The sequence below is a fragment of the Bombina bombina genome, chromosome 2, assembly GCF_027579735.1.
Source record: "Bombina bombina isolate aBomBom1 chromosome 2, aBomBom1.pri, whole genome shotgun sequence".
Classification (NCBI taxonomy): domain Eukaryota; kingdom Metazoa; phylum Chordata; class Amphibia; order Anura; family Bombinatoridae; genus Bombina; species Bombina bombina.
The window spans coordinates 1,229,884,995-1,229,903,038 of NC_069500.1; the positions used below are offsets into that span (position 1 = coordinate 1,229,884,995).

The 18,044-nt window shown below is 37.7% G+C and overlaps 1 protein-coding gene across 2 annotated transcripts in view; it reads left to right on the forward strand.

Annotated features, from left to right (window-relative positions):
• Nucleotides 1-18,044, forward strand: part of NFXL1 (nuclear transcription factor, X-box binding like 1) — a 366,986-nt gene that overhangs the window by 268,950 nt on the left and 79,992 nt on the right. For both annotated transcript variants that reach the window (XM_053703989.1, XM_053703990.1), the window contains exon 20: nt 17,656-17,760. In XM_053703989.1, coding sequence (XP_053559964.1) covers nt 17,656-17,760 — 105 coding nt within the window. The remainder of the gene's footprint in view (nt 1-17,655; nt 17,761-18,044) is intronic.

An 18,044-nucleotide genomic window follows, 5' to 3' on the forward strand; every position in this document is an offset into this window, starting at 1 on the left:
TCTCTACCTCTGAAACAGGACCTTCTGATACAGGGTCCCTTCAAACATCAAAATCTAACTTCTCTGAAGCTGACTGCTTGGAAATTGAACGCTTGATTTTATCAAGACGTGGATTTTCTGAGTCAGTTATTGATACCTTAATACAGGCTAGGAAACCTGTTACCAGAAAGATTTACCATAAGATATGGCGTAAATACCTATATTGGTGTGAATCCAAAGGTTACTCTTGGAGTAAGGTTAGGATTCCTAGGATATTGTCTTTTCTACAAGAAGGTTTAGAAAAGGGTTTATCTGCTAGTTCATTAAAGGGACAGATCTCAGCTCTGTCCATTCTGTTACACAAATGTCTGTCAGAAGTTCCTGACGTCCAGGCTTTTTGTCAGGCTTTGGCCAGAATTAAGCCTGTGTTTAAAACTGTTGCTCCACCATGGAGTTTAAACCTTGTTCTTAATGTTTTACAGGGCGTTCCGTTTGAACCCCTTCATTCCATTGATATAAAGTTGTTATCTTGGAAAGTTCTATTTTTAATGGCTATTTCCTCGGCTCGAAGAGTCTCTGAATTATCAGCCTTACATTGTGATTCTCCTTATTTGATTTTTCATTCGGATAAGGTAGTCCTGCGTACTAAACCTGGGTTCTTACCTAAGGTAGTTACTAACAGGAATATCAATCAAGAGATTGTTGTTCCTTCTTTATGCCCAAATCCTTCTTCAAAGAAGGAACGTCTACTGCACAACCTGGATGTAGTCCGTGCTCTAAAATTTTACTTACAGGCAACTAAGGAATTTCGACAAACGTCTTCTCTGTTTGTCATTTACTCTGGGCAGAGGAGAGGTCAAAAAGCTTCCGCTACCTCTCTTTCTTTTTGGCTTCGTAGCATAATTCGTTTAGCTTATGAGACTGCTGGACAGCAGCCTCCTGAAAGAATTACAGCTCATTCTACTAGAGCTGTGGCTTCCACTTGGGCCTTCAAGAATGAGGCCTCTGTTGAACAGATTTGCAAGGCTGCAACTTGGTCTTCGCTTCATACTTTTTCCAAATTTTACAAATTTGACACTTTTGCTTCATCGGAGGCTATTTTTGGGAGAAAGGTTCTTCAGGCAGTGGTTCCTTCTGTATAAAGAGCCTGCCTATCCCTCCCGTCATCCGTGTACTTTTGCTTTGGTATTGGTATCCCAGAAGTAATGATGACCCGTGGACTGATCACACTTAACAGAAGAAAACATAATTTATGCTTACCTGATAAATTCCTTTCTTCTGTAGTGTGATCAGTCCACGGCCCGCCCTGTTTTTAAGGCAGGTAAATATTTTTTAATTTATACTCCAGTCACCACTTCACCCTTGGCTTTTCCTTTCTCGTTGGTCCTTGGTCGAATGACTGGGAGTGACGTAGAGGGGAGGAGCTATATGCAGCTCTGCTGGGTGAATCCTCTTGCACTTCCTGTTGGGGAGGAGTAATATCCCAGAAGTAATGATGACCCGTGGACTGATCACACTACAGAAGAAAGGAATTTATCAGGTAAGCATAAATTATGTTTTTCGCGCCATTACTGCGCAGTTGTTTTTGAGAGCAAGACATGCAGATGCATGTGTGAGGATCTGAAAGTAGCTGGAAAAGTTTCTAGAAGGCGTCACTTGGTATCGTATTCCCCTCTGGGCTTGGTTAGGTCACAGCAAAGGCTATAGCTGGGACTGTATAGGGGTTAAATTTGTAAACGGCTCCGGTTCCGTTATATTAGGGGTTAAAGCTCTGAAAATTGGTGTGCAATACTCTTAATGCTTTAAGACACTATGGTGAAATTTTGGGAATTTTTGAACAATTCCTTCATACTTTTTCACATATTCAGTAATAAAGTGTTTTCTGTTTAGAATTTAAAGAGACAGTAACGGTTTTGTTTTAAAATGTTTTTTTGTGCTTTATTGACAAGTTTAAGCCTGTTTAACATGTCTGTGCTTTCGGATAAGCTATGTTCTATATGTATGAAAGCCAATGTGTCGCCCCATTTAAATTTGTGTGATAATTGTGCCATAGCGTCCAAACAAAGTAAGGACAGTACTGCCACAGATAATGAAATTGCCCAAGATGATTCCTCAGATGAGGGGAGTAAACATGATACTACATCATCTCCTACTGTGTCTACACCAGTTTTGCCCACGCAGGAGGCCCCTAGTACATCTAGCGCGCCAATGCTTATTACCATGCAACAATTGACGGCTGTAATGGATAACTCCATAGCAAATATTTTATCCAAAATGCCTACATATCAGAGAAAGCGCGATTGCTCTGTTTTAAACACTGAAGAGCAGGAGGGCGCTGATGATAATTGTTCTGTCATACCCTCACACCAATCTGAAGTGGCCATGAGGGAGGTTTTGTCAGATGGGGAAATTTCAGATTCAGAAAAAAACAAGAAAACAAGCTGAACCTGATGTTGTGACATTTAAATTTAAATTAGAACATCTCCGCGCGCTGCTTAAAGAGGTGTTATCTACTCTGGATGATTGTGACAACTTGGTCATTCCAGAGAAATTATGTAAGATGGACAAGTTCCTAGAGGTTCCGGTGCACCCCGACGCTTTTCCTATTCCCAAGCGGGTGGCGGACATAGTGAATAAGGAGTGGGAAAAGCCCGGCATACCCTTTGTCCCCCCCCCCTATATTTAAGAAATGATTTCCTATGGTCGACCCCAGAAAGGACTTATGGCAGACAGTCCCTAAGGTTGATGGGGCAGTTTCTACTCTAAACAAGCGCACTACTATTCCTATCGAGGATAGTTGTGCTTTCAAAGATCCTATGGATAAAAAATTGGAGGGTTTGCTTAAAAAGATTTTTGTACAGCAAGGTTACCTTCTACAACCCATTTCGTGCATTGTTCCTGTCACTACAGCAGCGTGGTTCTGGTTCGAGGAACTAGAAAAGTCGCTCAGTAGAGAGACTCCATATGAGGAGGTTATGGACAGAGTTCACGCACTTAAGTTGGCTAACTCTTTTATTTTAGATGCCGCTTTGCAATTAGCTAGATTAGCGGCGAAAAATTCAGGGTTTGCAATCGTGGCGCGCAGAGCGCTTTGGCTAAAGTCTTGGTCAGCGGATGTGTCATCCAAGACAAAATTGCTTAACATCCCTTTCAAAGGTAAAACTCTAATTGGACCAGAATTGAAAGAGATTATCTCAGACATCACTGGGGGAAAGGGCCACGCCCTTCCACAAGATAGGCCTTTCAAGGCCAAGAATAAGTCTAATTTTCGTTCCTTTCGCAATTTCAGGAAAGGACCGGCCTCTAATTCTGCATCCTCTAAGCAAGAGGGTAATGCCTCACAACCCAAACCAGCCTGGAAACCGATGCAAGGCTGGAACAAGGGTAAGCAGGCCAAGAAGAGTCTCTTCTCCCGATAAACATTCTGGAACTAAGAGCCATCTTCAATGCTCTCAGGGTTTGGCCTCAGCTAGCAAAGGCCAGATTCATAAGATTCCAATCAGACAACATGACGACCGTTGCGTATATCAATCATCAGGGGGGAACAAGGAGTTCCCTGGCGATGAAAGCAGTGACCAAAATAATTCAATGGGCGGAGGATCACTCCTGCCACCTATCTGCGATCCACATCCCAGGTGTGGAAAACTGGGAAGCGGATTATCTGAGTCATCAGACATTCCATCCGGGGGAGTGGGAACTCCACCCGGAGATCTTTGCCCAACTAACTCAATTATGGGGCATTCCGGACATGGATCTGATGGCGTCTCGTCAGAACTTCAAGGTTCCTTGCTACGGGTCCAGATCCAGGGATCCCAAGGCGACTCTAGTAGATGCACTAGTAGCACCTTGGACCTTCAACCTAGCTTATGTATTTCCACCGTTTCCTCTCATTCCCAGGCTGGTAGCCAGGATTAAACAGGAGAGGGCCTCGGTGATCTTGATAGCTCCTGCGTGGCCACGCAGGACTTGGTATGCAGACCTGGTGAATATGTCATCGGTTCCACCATGGAAGCAACCTTTGAGACAGGACCTTCTTGTTCAGGGTCCATTCGAACATCCACATCTGGTCTCCCTCCAGCTAACGGCTTGGAGATTGAACGCTTGATTCTATCAAAGCGTGGGTTTTCAGATTCTGTGATAGATACTCTGGTTCAGGCCAGAAAACCGGTAACTAGAAAGATTTACCATAAAATATGGAAAAGATATATCTGTTGGTGTGAATCCAAAGGATTCCCATGGAATAAGATAAAAATTCCTAAGATTCTCTCCTTTCTACAAGAAGGTTTGGAGAAAGGATTATCTGCAAGTTCTCTAAAGGGACAGATATCTGCTTTATCTGTCTTACTACACAAAAGACTGGCAGCTGTGCCAGATGTTCAAGCATTTGTTCAGGCTCTGGTTAGGATCAAGCCTGTTTACAGACCTTTGACTCCTCCCTGGAGTCTAAATCTAGTTCTTTCAGTTCTTCAATGGGTTCCGTTTGAACCTCTACATTCCATAGATATTAAGTTACTATCTTGGAAAGTTTTGTTTTTGGTTGCTATTTCTTCTGCTAGAAGAGTTTCAGAGTTATCTGCTCTGCAGTGTTCTCCGCCCTATCTGGTGTTCCATGCAGATAAGGTAGTTTTGCGTACTAAGCCTGGTTTTCTTCCAAAGGTTGTTTCTAACAAGAATATTAACCAGGAGATAGTTGTACCTTCTTTATGTCCGAATCCAGTTTCAAAGAAGGAACGTTTGTTACACAATTTGGACGTAGTCCGTGCTCTAAAATTCTATTTAGAGGCTACAAAAGATTTCAGATAAACATCTTCTTTGTTTGTTGTTTATTCTGGTAAAAGGAGAGGTCAAAAAGCGACTTCTACCTCTCTTTCCTTTTGGCTTAAAAGCATCATCCGATTGGCTTATGAGACTGCCGGACGGCAGCCTCCTGAAAGAATCACAGCTCACTCCACTAGGGCTGTGGCTTCCACATGGGCCTTCAAGAACGAGGCTTCTGTTGACCAGATATGTAAGGCAGTGACTTGGTCTTCACTGCACACTTTTGCCAAATTTTACAAATTTGATACTTTTGCTTCTTCGGAGGCTATTTTTGGGAGAAAGGTTTTGCAAGCCGTGGTGCCTTCCGTTTAGGTAACCTGATTTGCTCCCTCCCTTCATCCGTGTCCTAAAGCTTTGGTATTGGTTCCCACAAGTAAGAACAACACGGAAGGGGCGCCAATGGTGCAGATCAATGAGGGTTTCTGAAGATGTACCAATGTACAGTGATAACAGGGCCTGAGGAAACAGTCTATCTGAGAAACGCGTCGCATGTAATCTTTATGTTTAAGATATATGTTTTAACACTGAGATGAGTGGTATTGTTATATATATATTTTTTATATTTTTTAAATAAATTTACTTTTTACCAAATCCACTCTAAGTGTTTTAACTACCACTTTTTGCTGCTATGCTACTATAGAGTACCAATACTCTAATACCCACCCATCTGCTACCACACCTTGGAACAGCTAGCTGGACTGCTGTGAAATCCAGCCTGTCTCTATGGGCAAGATTGATTGCCTTCACTACATGTGAGTATCCTGTGCATATTGGGGTGTTATTGTGCCTTATACCACCATTGATCTGCACCATTGGCGCCTCTGTACTTTGTTTCAGTTCCCACAAGTAAGGATGACACCGTGGACCGGACACACCAATGTTGGAGAAAACAGAATTTATGCTTACCTGATAAATTACTTTCTCCAATTGTGTGTCCGGTCCACGGCCCGCCCTGGTTTTTTAATCAGGTCTGATTAATTATTTTCTCTAACTACAGTCACCACGGTACCATATGGTTTCTCCTATATTTTTCCTCCTGTCCGTCGGTCGAATGACTGGGGTGGGCGGAGCCTAGGAGGGACTATATGGCCAGCTTTGCTGGGACTCTTTGCCATTTCCTGTTGGGGAAGAGATATTTCCCACAAGTAAGGATGACGCCGTGGACCGGACACACCGTTGGAGAAAGTAATTTATCAGGTAAGCATAAATTCTGTTTTTGCCTTTCATGTCCATTTGTGGTCTTCCGAACTGCAGTTTTCATTCAAGTTTAACGGCATGGTGACAGACAATGGGTAATTCTTTATCTGTCCAAAGAAAACAATAAAATAGCATCTGCTTGAAGCTTATAATTCCATAAAATAAATAAATATATAAAATGTGTTTACTAGTATACGTTTGTGTGTTTAAAGTTCTGCACAAACTCCCATGATGATTAGAAATTAAAATCTTCTTTTGACATTGAGGGTTTACACTTTATTACATACTCAACAAATTTGTATAAAATCTAGTAGCCAACCCATAAATTTAGGAGCCAAAAACTTTTTTTATTTTATATATGTATATCTTGGATTTTTGTTTCACAGCTGCAAGGCCTAGAAAAAAAAACAATTTTGGGGCCTTATTATAAGGCGCCTGGGTTTGTCAAGCCCTGATATACTTTATATTTTTAAATGATTTTAATATGCTTGGTTTAAATCACCTTTAGGCGTTGAATAGATCTTAATCTCCACAGTTTGGAAATATTGGAAATATTTGCAATTTGAAAATAAAGCTGTTTTCTTTTAGATCCATTTTTATCAGATTTCGTAGGTTTTTCAAATATCTTTCAGTATCATTATTTGGAAGATACAAAGCATGAACATGTTTAAATGTACTATTACCTGTTTATGGTGACTTTGATATTTACTTTGTGTAAGCAGCTAATTAAATAATGATCTTTTTAAAGATTCTGTCAAGTTTGGACTGTCTTGCATGGATCTTCTGGCAGATGTTTAGCGGCTGACCTTCTTGTTTTACTTGACATATTTTCAGAGAATCAATATAAATACGTTTACTGCAGTCAGAATAGCTTAAGCCAAAGCAAGCACTAATGCATAAAAGAAATTTTAAAAGCTGCCTGCCAATTATACATCCATTATCTTTACTCCTTTTCCTGTTGACATATTGGGAAATGTATTTTTAGTTAACATTGTGAAATTTCTTAAAGGACAGTGTAAGTGCAGTCAGAGAAACATAGTAATAGAGTATGGCAAAATGGCAACTAATCATTCATTTAATTATATACGGTGGTTTGAGTTATTTTTACAAATGGTAACTTTTTTCTTTTTTGCCCTGCTCCAGCTGATAGTAGTTGTAGTTTCCATGGATCCGGAGGGTAGTATTTGTTTAAGTGGTTGGTTTAATCTGCACACTCACGTATCAGAAGTTCACACAGGCTGCACTGCCCAGTTGCAGTTGATTGCTATGCTGTTGCGAAGGTGAGGATGTGCAAAGAATAGGATAGCAGGAAACTTGTCATAGCTTGTCAGCCATGTGCCCAAGGGTAACAGTACTTTTGAGTGCTGAAACCTGCTAACTGACCTTGTTTGCTGTATAATACCCCAGGTGATACTCATCTGTGTGAGTGATATTTGCATGTGCCTGATGTCCTCTACATGCTTTAAGGAAAATTATTTCATAATTTAATCTCCCCATAAAATGTTTAAGGACAGTAAACCATTTCACTATACATACATCATTTATTCTGCTTTTGCGTTGAAATACCAGTGAATATTGATTTACATCCGTCCCAAATTAGCTTAAAGGGACACTGTACCCAAAATATTTCTTTCGTGATTCAGATTGAGCATGAAATTTTAAGCAATTTTCTAATTTACTCCTATTATCAATTTTTCTTCATTCTCTTGCTATCATTATTTGAAAAAGAAGGCATCTAAGCTTTTTTTTTTTTTGTTTCAGTACTCTGGACAGCACTTTTTTATTGGTGGATGAATTTATCCACCAATCAGCAAAGACAACCCAGGTTGTTCACCAAAAATGGGCCGGCATTTGAACTTACATTCTTGCATTTCAAATAAATATACCAAGAGAATGAAGACAATTTGATAATAGGAGTAAATTAGAAAGTTGCTTAAAATTTCATGCTCAATCTGAATCCTGAAAGAAATTTTTTGGGTACAGTGTCCCTTTAAGCAAAGGAGGCCAGGAACATGGAATTCAGTAGGCTTTTCCAGAAGTGAATCCCTTGGCTGCTTTTGATTTGCAAAACCTTGTAAACTGTGCTAACAAAAGAAATGTGTTAAATAATTTAAAAACATTTATGGCTGGATTACAAGCAGAGCGCTATCATTAGCGCTATGAGCATAAACGCAATTGCGAGATTGTGATGTTCTTTACACTCAAATCCATATTACAAGTAGCGCGCTGTTTGTTTCAAGGTGATCCTTCTTCATCCATCTTCTTATTCGGCGGCGATCCATCGTCTTATCTTCATCTCGGTGGCAGCATTCTTCATCTTCTCATTTTAAACTCGGAGGTCCACTTCATTCGGACCCCAGCCGCACATTGAATTCTAAATGTGAGGTACCCTTACATTCCTATTGACTGATTTGAATATTCAAAATCAATTTGGCCAATAGAATGAAAGCTTTCCTTTCATTCTATTGGCCGATTTGAAATTTGTTTGCACTTATTTTGCTCCATTGACTTCTATGGGGCAGTAGGTTATCGTGCGATCGACAAGTCTGGCTTTTTGCGAGAGTTGGGTTAACGCTAGAGCGATACATTTTTATTTTTAACATGTAATACCAGCGCAACCCAACTTTTGCTAAAGGTTAACTGCAAGGGCAGTTAGTGCTCTAGCAAAAGCACTAGTTAGCGCTCTGCTTGTAATCTAGCCCTTATTTTGCAGTATAGAAACATAGAATTTGACGGATAAGACCTAAAAAAGGCCCATCAAGTCTACCCATTTTACATGCTACTTATTTCTTAGGATATCCTGTGTGTCCCAAACATTTTTTAATTCTTTTACAGCAGTCCTTGTATTTACCACCTTTATTGGAAGGTTTATGCCAGTACTAGGAGTTTAATGCCCCATCTTACTTTTTAAATATAAGTAGAATAAAATAATCAGAAACAAATTCTAGTCCTTATTTATTAAAGTCAGAATTAAACTCAAGATTCAGATAGAGCGTCCAATAAAAAAAAAAGCTTTCCAGTTTACCTTTGTCATCAAATTTACTTTGCTTTCTTGGTATCCTTTTTTTTTTTAAAACCATATCTAGATATGCTCAACATTGTGCACATCTCAGCAATGTTTGTAACATATATTATTTTACATATAGTGCTCAGGTCATGTGCAGCTTATTGACCAGATTTAAATTTCAACAATGAAAACATGCTCTATCTGAGTCAAGAATTTATTGGAATAGTTGTGTTAGTCTAGTGATTTCTTATTTTGAAGCCTAAGCATAGGATCTATAAATTCAAAACAAAATATGCCTGGATAAACTTTAAACACAATACCAGCTCCTCTCTATTGACTCTGAGACATTTTAAGCAGTAAATTATAATTCTGCTGTCAGAATAAATAAGATATAGAACCAATATTAAAAGAAAGAGTACCTTAGCCTCAACCCTCTATCTCAACAATCCTTACAATCTGTAAATGCAACTCCCCATAAAATTTAATAGTTCCTAGCTAAACTAACACCAATAATTTCACTATCTTTGGTGCTGCCCCATCTGTGCAGCCCTTGAAATTTGTACCCACCAAGAGCAAGATCAGCACCTGGAAGCACCACCACCCATAATTCCCACTCATCATCTATTAATGTTCTTCTCAACAAACTTTAGCACCAATATTAGTCCCCTAAATGCCACCAGTCTGCCCACAGATCACATGGAAACCAAGGGACCCTCCCCTGTTACTCCCATGCAAGGGCATCCTCCCAAAAATATAATTCCAAGAATACAAATAACACATTATATGTAACCAATACTAGCACTAGATCACCACACCAAAAGTATATTTTACTGTTATATTCGTCAATTCAGCTGTGTCTTTTATTTTTATTGCCCAATTTACTTATCCTTTGGCCTCTTCTGGCTGATGTTCGAATTTTTATAAAAAAAAACTCAGGAGGCTCCACAAAAATAATCCTATTTGCAATGCGCCTCAGCACTAAATGATGACCAAAAAGAAAAAAATTCCTAACTTTTTTTTTTTTAGAGTTTTTTTTATTATTTATTATTATTTATTTAATTAGTCAAGTAAGCATGTGATTTAAACATTATATTTTATGTACTTTATATTACCATTTGAATAGAATTTGAGATATGCGCTAACTTCAGCATTCATGAAACTATGGTGATACAATCTTGGCTGTGTTCTCCAAAGTTTTGCCACTTCAGTGTTTTCTTGATAGCAAGCAGCATTTGTGTGAAAGTTCTTGCAAACAGTACTATCTGAGAAGTAGGCATATGTAACACTTCTGTACCTTCTGTTACTTTGGTACACACTCACCATTTACAACTATATGGGTCAATAACAATCTATCAGGGATTTGCTCCCAAAATGGATTTTCACTTTCCAGCTTAATTTGTTTTTGAGTTTATCAATTGATCACAATGCAGAATCATTTTGTTTGTTGAAAGCCCCGCAGCCATGAATGCCTTTTTAAAAAGAAAAGCTCCTGAAAAAGCTATTTTGGCGTGTTAAGTATCTGTACTCAAAAAACAAACAAACTGTAAGGTCACCTGGAACTGACTCATACAATAACCCATTCACACCTCTTAAGGTTACAGTAAAGGTCTATTCGTGTAACCCCTTTGTTCACTGAGCAAAGCAAATACTCATTTACATTTGTGACATTAACCTATTGTAATCCAAATACATCCACAACATTGATTAATGATATGAATGCCATAGGTATCATAGCATGGTGGACACACTTCTGGACATAAATATCTACAAATGGCTTTGGGTTTTAAAAGGGGATTGAGCCATTGCAACTTTCATAGGAACTTATTGTAATCTGTTTCCATCCACACCACTAAATCATCTGATTGCATCTTTTATGTTATCAGGATGGGCAGACTGTGCACTATTTTTCTATCACTATGTGGTCTTTTTTAAACTTATCTTATTGTTGAGACCCTCAAACTCACGGTAACAAATTTGTGTTCCAGTTTGGAAGTTCAGTAATGTAGGCACTAGCACTTTTAAGCGCAGACCATGAAGACACGTCCCCTATAAAAACCTGGTCACCAAGTCTCATTTATGAATTGTTCTGTGACTTCTTAATTATAGCTCTGGAAAAAAATTAAGAGACCACTACAAAATGATCAGTTTCTCTGGTTTTTCTATTTATAGGTATGGCTTTGAGTAAAATTAACATTTTTGTTTAATTCTATAAACTACTGATAACATTTCTACCATATTCCAAATAAAAATATTGTCATGTAGAGCATTTATTTGCAGAAAATGACAACTTATCAAAATAACAAAAGATGCAGTCTTATCAGACATCAAATAATGCAAAGAAAACAAGTTCACATTCATTTTTATACATCACAATACTAATGTTTTAACATAGCAAGAGTTCAGAAATCAATATTTGGTGTAATAATGCTCTCCACCAGTCTTTCACATTACTGTTGGGTGACTTTATGCCACTCTTTGCACAAAAATTCAAGCAGCTCAGCTTTGTTTGATGGCTTGTGATCATCCATCTTCCTCTTGATCACATTCCAGAGGTTTTCAATGGGGTTCAGGTCTTGATCTGGTGGCCATCCATTCACGCCTTGATTGATCTGGCTATATGGCATGGAGGATTGTCCTGCTAGAAAAAAAATCCTCAGATTCAGGCAACATTGTAAGAGCAGAAGGAAGCTAGTTTTCTTCCAGGATAACCTTTTACGTGGTTTGATTCATGCGTTCACAAAGATAAATCTGCCCGATTCCAACCCCCCAGATCATCACTGATCCTCCACTGAATTTCACAGTGGGTACGAGACACTGGCTTGTAGGCCTATCCAGATGTCTGTCTAACCAATAGACGACCAGGTATTGGGCAAAGCTGATAATTGGACTTATCAGAGAAGATGACCTTATTCCAGTCCTCTACAGTCCAGTCCTTATGGTGTTTTGCAAACCTCAACCTGGCTCTTCTTTTCTTCTCATTAATGAAGGGCTTTTTTTTCTAGCTTTGTGCAACTTCAGCCCTGCCACTAGGAACCGTTTTCAAACGTTACTTGCAGTGCACTTCACCACAGCTGCCATTTGCCATTCTTTTTGTAGGTCACTTGATGTCATCCTACGGTGGCTGTTGCTTTAATGTCTGCTGCTTGATCTTGTTCTTATGAACCGCCATCTTTGAAATGTTAAGGATAGAAGCAACCTGATGCTCACTGTATCCCTCTGTCAGTAAAGCCAGAATTAAACCCTTCTTTTCCCCACTCAAAACTTTTCTTTTCAATTCTTATCACATTTTTATTCCAATTACTTTTGAGGTACTACTAGCACTGTTTTTTTGCATTCAGCTGGTCCTATTGCAAGTGGTTAGTGATGACTATAGTAGTGTTTTTTTTGTTGGTTTTTTTTACATTTCCTCATTACATAAGATTTGGTTCAGGTGATAACCTAATCAGTACCTCATTAAGTATAATGAGGTGTGCCTATGTTGGAATTTAACAGACACTGGAATGGAATGACTGCCATACATGTAGAGATGCTGATTTAAGAATAAAATTGGAGTGGTCTCTTAATTTTTTCCAGCACTGTATGTACACTGTATATACATGTACACGTTTCTGCTCTTTAACCCTTTTCCATTTTCTGTCCGTTTGGGACCAAGGCTATTTTTAAATTTTTGCGGTGTTTGTGTTTAGCTGTAATTTTCCTCTTACTCATTTAGTGTACCCACACATATTATATACCGTTTTTCTTGCCATTAAATGGACTTTCCAAAGATACTATTATTTTCATCATATCTTATAATTTACTATAAAAAATTTTTATAAAATATGAGGAATAAAAATGGAAAAAAACGAACACTCAAACCTAAGTATATATTTGTTCTCTGTTTAGTTGTGATATGAAGCTAACTATTCAGTATTAACCTAGAAGAGAGAATCTAGATGATAGTAGAATCTGAAAGCATCGACCGAAAAGTTTGATATGTTATGTTATTTTTGTTTATTTTGTATAAGGTTTTGTTTTATTGGTATTGATTCATCATCACTAGAAATGAGATGAATGTTGGTAGATTGAGTCGAAGAATGTACAAAACCATAGAGACTGTATTGATATCTTATTACTTGCATTCTTGTAATTTGAAAAACTCAATAAAACATCAATAAATAAAAAAAAATAAAAAAATGGAAAAAAACACACTTTTTCTAACTTTGACCCCCAAAATCTGTTACGCATCTACAACCACCAAAAACATCCCATGCTAAATAGTTTGTAAATTTTGTCCTGAGTTTAGAAATACCAAATGTTTACATGTTCTTTTCTTTTTATAGGTCCATAAATACAAGTAGCACTTTGCTATTTCCAAACCACTTTTTTTTCAAAATTAGCGCTAGTTACATTGGAACACTAATATCTTTCAGGAATCCCTGAATATCCATTGACATGTATATATTTTTTTTAGAAGACATCCCAAAGTATTGATCTAGGCCAATTTTGGTATATTTCATGCCACCATTTCACCGCCAAATGCGATCAAATAAAAAAAATTGTTCACTTTTTCACAAATTTTTTCACAAACTTTAGGTTTCTCACTGAAATTATTTACAAACAACTTATGCAATTATAGCATAAATGGTTGTAAATGCTTCTCTGGGATCCCCTTTGATCATAAATAGCAGACATATATGGCTTTGGCTTTGCTTTTTGGTAATTAGAAGGCTGCTAAATGCCACTGCGCACCACACGTGTATTAAGCTCAGCAGTGAAGGGGTTAATTAGGGAGCATGTAGGGAGCTTCTAGGGTTAATTTTAGACTTAATGTAGTAGGCAACCCCAAGTATTGATCTAGGCCCATTTTGGTGTATTTCATGCCACCATTTCACCGCCAAATGCTATCAAATTTAAAAAAAAACGCTAAATTTTTCACAATTTTAGGTTTCTCACTGAAATTATTTACAAAGAGCTTGTGCAATTATGGCACAAATAGTTGTAAATGCTTCTCTGGGATCCCCTTTGTTCAGAAATAGCAGACATATATGACTTTGGCGTTTCTTTTTGGTAATTAGAAGGCCGCTAAATACTGCTGCGCATCACACGTGTATTATGTCTAGCAAGCAGTGAAGGGGTTAATTAGGTAGTTTGTAGGGAGCTTGCAGGGTTAATTTTAGCTTTAGTGTAGAGATCAGCCTCCCACCTGACACATCCCACCCCCTGATCCCTCCCAAACAGCTCCCTTCCCTCCCCCACCCCACAATTGTCCCCGCCATCTTAAGTACTGGCAGAAAGTCTGCTAGTACTAAAATAATTTTTTTTTTTTTTTTTAAATTTCTATAGCATATTTACATATGCTGCTGTGTAGGATCCCCCCTTAGCCCCCAACCTCCCTGATCCCCCCAAAACAGCTCTCTAACCCTACCCCTCTGCATTATTGGGGGCCATCTTGTGTACAGTACCCAGTTTGCAGAAAAAAATGTTTTTTGTTTTTGTTTTTTTTCTGTAGTGTAGCTTCCCCCCCCCCCCACAGACCAACCCCCACACCTTGATTGATTTATTTTTTTAAAACTCTTATTCCCCTTTTTGTAGAACTTTTATTAAACTTTTTTCTGTAGTGTAGCGGTTCCCACCCACTCCCTCCTCGTGCACGCGCCCGCCCTCGCGCGCGCCCCCGTCATCCCCGCCCACGATCCCGCCCCCCGCCACATCACCAGGGCCAACGATGGCCGCCACCCGCCTCCCACACCGGCTCCCACCTACCAACGAAATAAGCCACCGATCTAGGTGTCTTGGAGAAATGTAGCCAGAAAATTATACACACTGAGAGTTTTATATATTTTTCTGAATTTTCTTTGCCTTTGAAAAAATATATTTATGAGTATCTTCAACTAATATAAAATTATTTTTCAGCTGTAAAAATACTGTCTGCAGACTTAAAAAAAAAAAGTGATCACGTGTTTTACCTCCCCAGGTTAAAAAAAAAATCCGTTTACAGTGTATTAAAATGTGTGTTAGCACAACTTGTGAATAGATAATGTTTTGTGGGTTTAGATTTACAACATAAAATATTTTAAATAAATAGTTTATATGAATAATGTAAAATATAAAGCAAGGAGTTGTGTACAAAAATATTGTATGAAGGAGATAGAAAATTATAGAAGTAATACAATTACTTAATTAAATAGGTCATGATTTATATAAAGTTCAGCAAGCTTAGAAGAAAAGAAAGATCATCTGTATTTCAAATATACCAAGCCCCTATTAATTTTCTTCTATAATCCTGTTAAACTCATTATTAGAGATAAGTGACAACTTGACTATGTATTTCCCTTTGAATATGCTTCCCACAGAGGAGTGTGGAAAAGCCAGAGAATACTTGATACTGTAATTCCTAATGAAAGAATAGGTTGTCTTCAGGAAAAACAAATAGCAAACCCATTGAGCATAAGAAGGAGTAATTTGAAGACAGATCAGTCGTTTGCAATTATATTTCCTATTCACTTGGCATTCATGTAATCACACATTAATGATGCAGTGTTATTTTTCACTTGAAGGATGTACAAGTTGTTGTTGCACTTTACCAGACATTGTCTATTTATCTTGGCTGAAGCAAAGTGTTCTGTGGTTTGACAGAAGTGTTAGTTCTTAACCTTAGTTTTACATTTCCCTCATGTTTATGAACAGCAGTGTCTTTTATATAGTTACATATGCTGACTGCCAGGTCTGTAAACATTTAAATTGTGCTTTTATTTTTTTATATAGTGTAATTTGATGGTAGCAGCCAGACTTCCTGTGGAAGGAAACTGAAATGTAGATATAAGACTGTATTAATCTAATGACATGTACAATATACCACATTTCCATCTGGGTTTGGTACTTCATAAACATATGGTTATAATATCAATTAAGCACGATTTTATATGAAGTCTCAAATGTCTTTTGTGCCTATAAATGTCATTTTCATTTCTTTATATTTTGTGCGATCAGCGCATGACATGAAAAACTAGACATGCAAATATCCATCTACATAACCAGCTATATACTGTATATATCTCATCCCAGTGTATATATTTTTAATTTTAGTCAGAAATAGCACACATCATCCTGACGTATTACTACGGTATTTGTGTGACTATATTATAGTATTATAGTAACAGATTTAAACATAATTACAGAATTGCCTTAGTTCCTCCCACTGCTTACTTACAAGGCTCGTGAGCTACAGCTGGAGATCTTGATGCATAAGTGTTACGTACAATATAACTTAATCTGCACTTACCCACCAGTTTTCACTATATGCTCTACTTTAATATGTATACTTTGGGCCAGATTACAAGTGGAGCGCTAAATAACACTTTCTTAAAAGCAATATTTGCGCTCCACTGTGTAATACCAGCTCATGCTAATGTGCTAAAGTTCACAGCTCGCGAGAGTGCGCTTCGATAGGCTCCTATGGGACGGCATCAGAACATTGCGCAGCAAATATAAAATATACATGTATATTCTGATATACATATATATTTGTGTTAAATGGGTATTAAGCCAACATTTTTTCTTGCACAATTTAGATGCAGCATGCAATTTTAAGCAACTTTCAAATTTACTCCTATTATCAATTTTTCTTCGTTCTCTTGGTATGCTTTGTTGAATGAGCAGCAATGCACTACTGGTTGCAAACTGAACACATGGGTGAGCCAATGACAAGCAGTTTAAATATGCAGCAACTAATCAGCAGCTAGAACCTAGGTTCTTTGCTGCTCCTGAGCTTTCCTAGATAAACCTTTTGAGCAAAGGATAACAAAAGAAGGAAGCAAATTAAATAATAGAAGTAAATTGGAAAGTTGTTTAAAATTGTATTCTCTATCTCAGACCTGTCCTCAGGCCACATTTTGTGGTTACCTGAACTGGAGCACAGGTCAAATAATCAGCTGATTAATAAACATGGTTATTTTACCTGCTCTCATCCTAGGTAATTATGAAAACCTGGCCTGTTGGGGAGGCTTGAGGACAGGTTTAAAAACCAGTGCTCTATCTGAATTGTAAAAGAAACATTTGGGGTTTCATGTCCCTTTAATATGTGTATATACACATATTAACACATAAATATATATGTATAGAAGCATATACATATATATTTACTGGGAACACACATATACCGGTGTGTAAAGGCACTTTTCATTGACGTTTCTTTTTAACACCCCACTCCCGCCAACTTTACCCCCAAAATACTTCTTAGTGCACTTATTTTATTAAAAAAATAATGCTATCTTTATTTTTTTTTAATAAAATACACTAGACAGTATTTTGGGGGCATTTGGGGCACATTTATAAAATGAACTAGAGATCTGAACTCTTCGAGCTCGCGGTAGCAATAACCAGCCACTTGTAATGGATGAATAATTATCACGCGCCCGCAAAAATTTGCCTGTTTGCAGGCGTACGATAATTTAGTGCTACACTTGTAATTTAGCCCTTAATCTTTAATGATTTATTAGAGAGACAAGGTAGGTTTTGTGAATATATACGTTACGCCACTGGTGTTCAGTACCTTTTTATTTATCTTTATTCTTTATTTATTTTATGTTTTTTCACTAAAGATACTGATTTTGGGGTTAATTTGAATGCATGTCTGTAAAATATATGATAATATTGTTTTGTATTTTTTGCAGCTGCCCTGCGGTCACAGATGCAAAGAGCTATGTCACCAAGGGAACTGTTCAAATTATTGTGTTCAGAAGGTTAAACTGAGATGTCCTTGCAGGAGAATTAAAAAGGTATTTTTTTTAAATATAAAATAAGCATCAAAGTTCATCTAGTTGGCAGATTTTGTCCTGTTAATATATCTAGTTTTTTATTTTATTTTTTATATATTTTAACAAATTCCCTTATTGTCCATGTGTTTATCAATTCCTTCTAAAGTAAAGGACATGAAGTTTGAAACGCCCTCATTTTGCAACAGATGAGGATATGCGCACATGTATGCTATTCTCAAACCAGCTGTGTCTTCCACTTTAGTGGCAATAGAGCATAACTTTGATTATGTATTTAATGTCTTTGC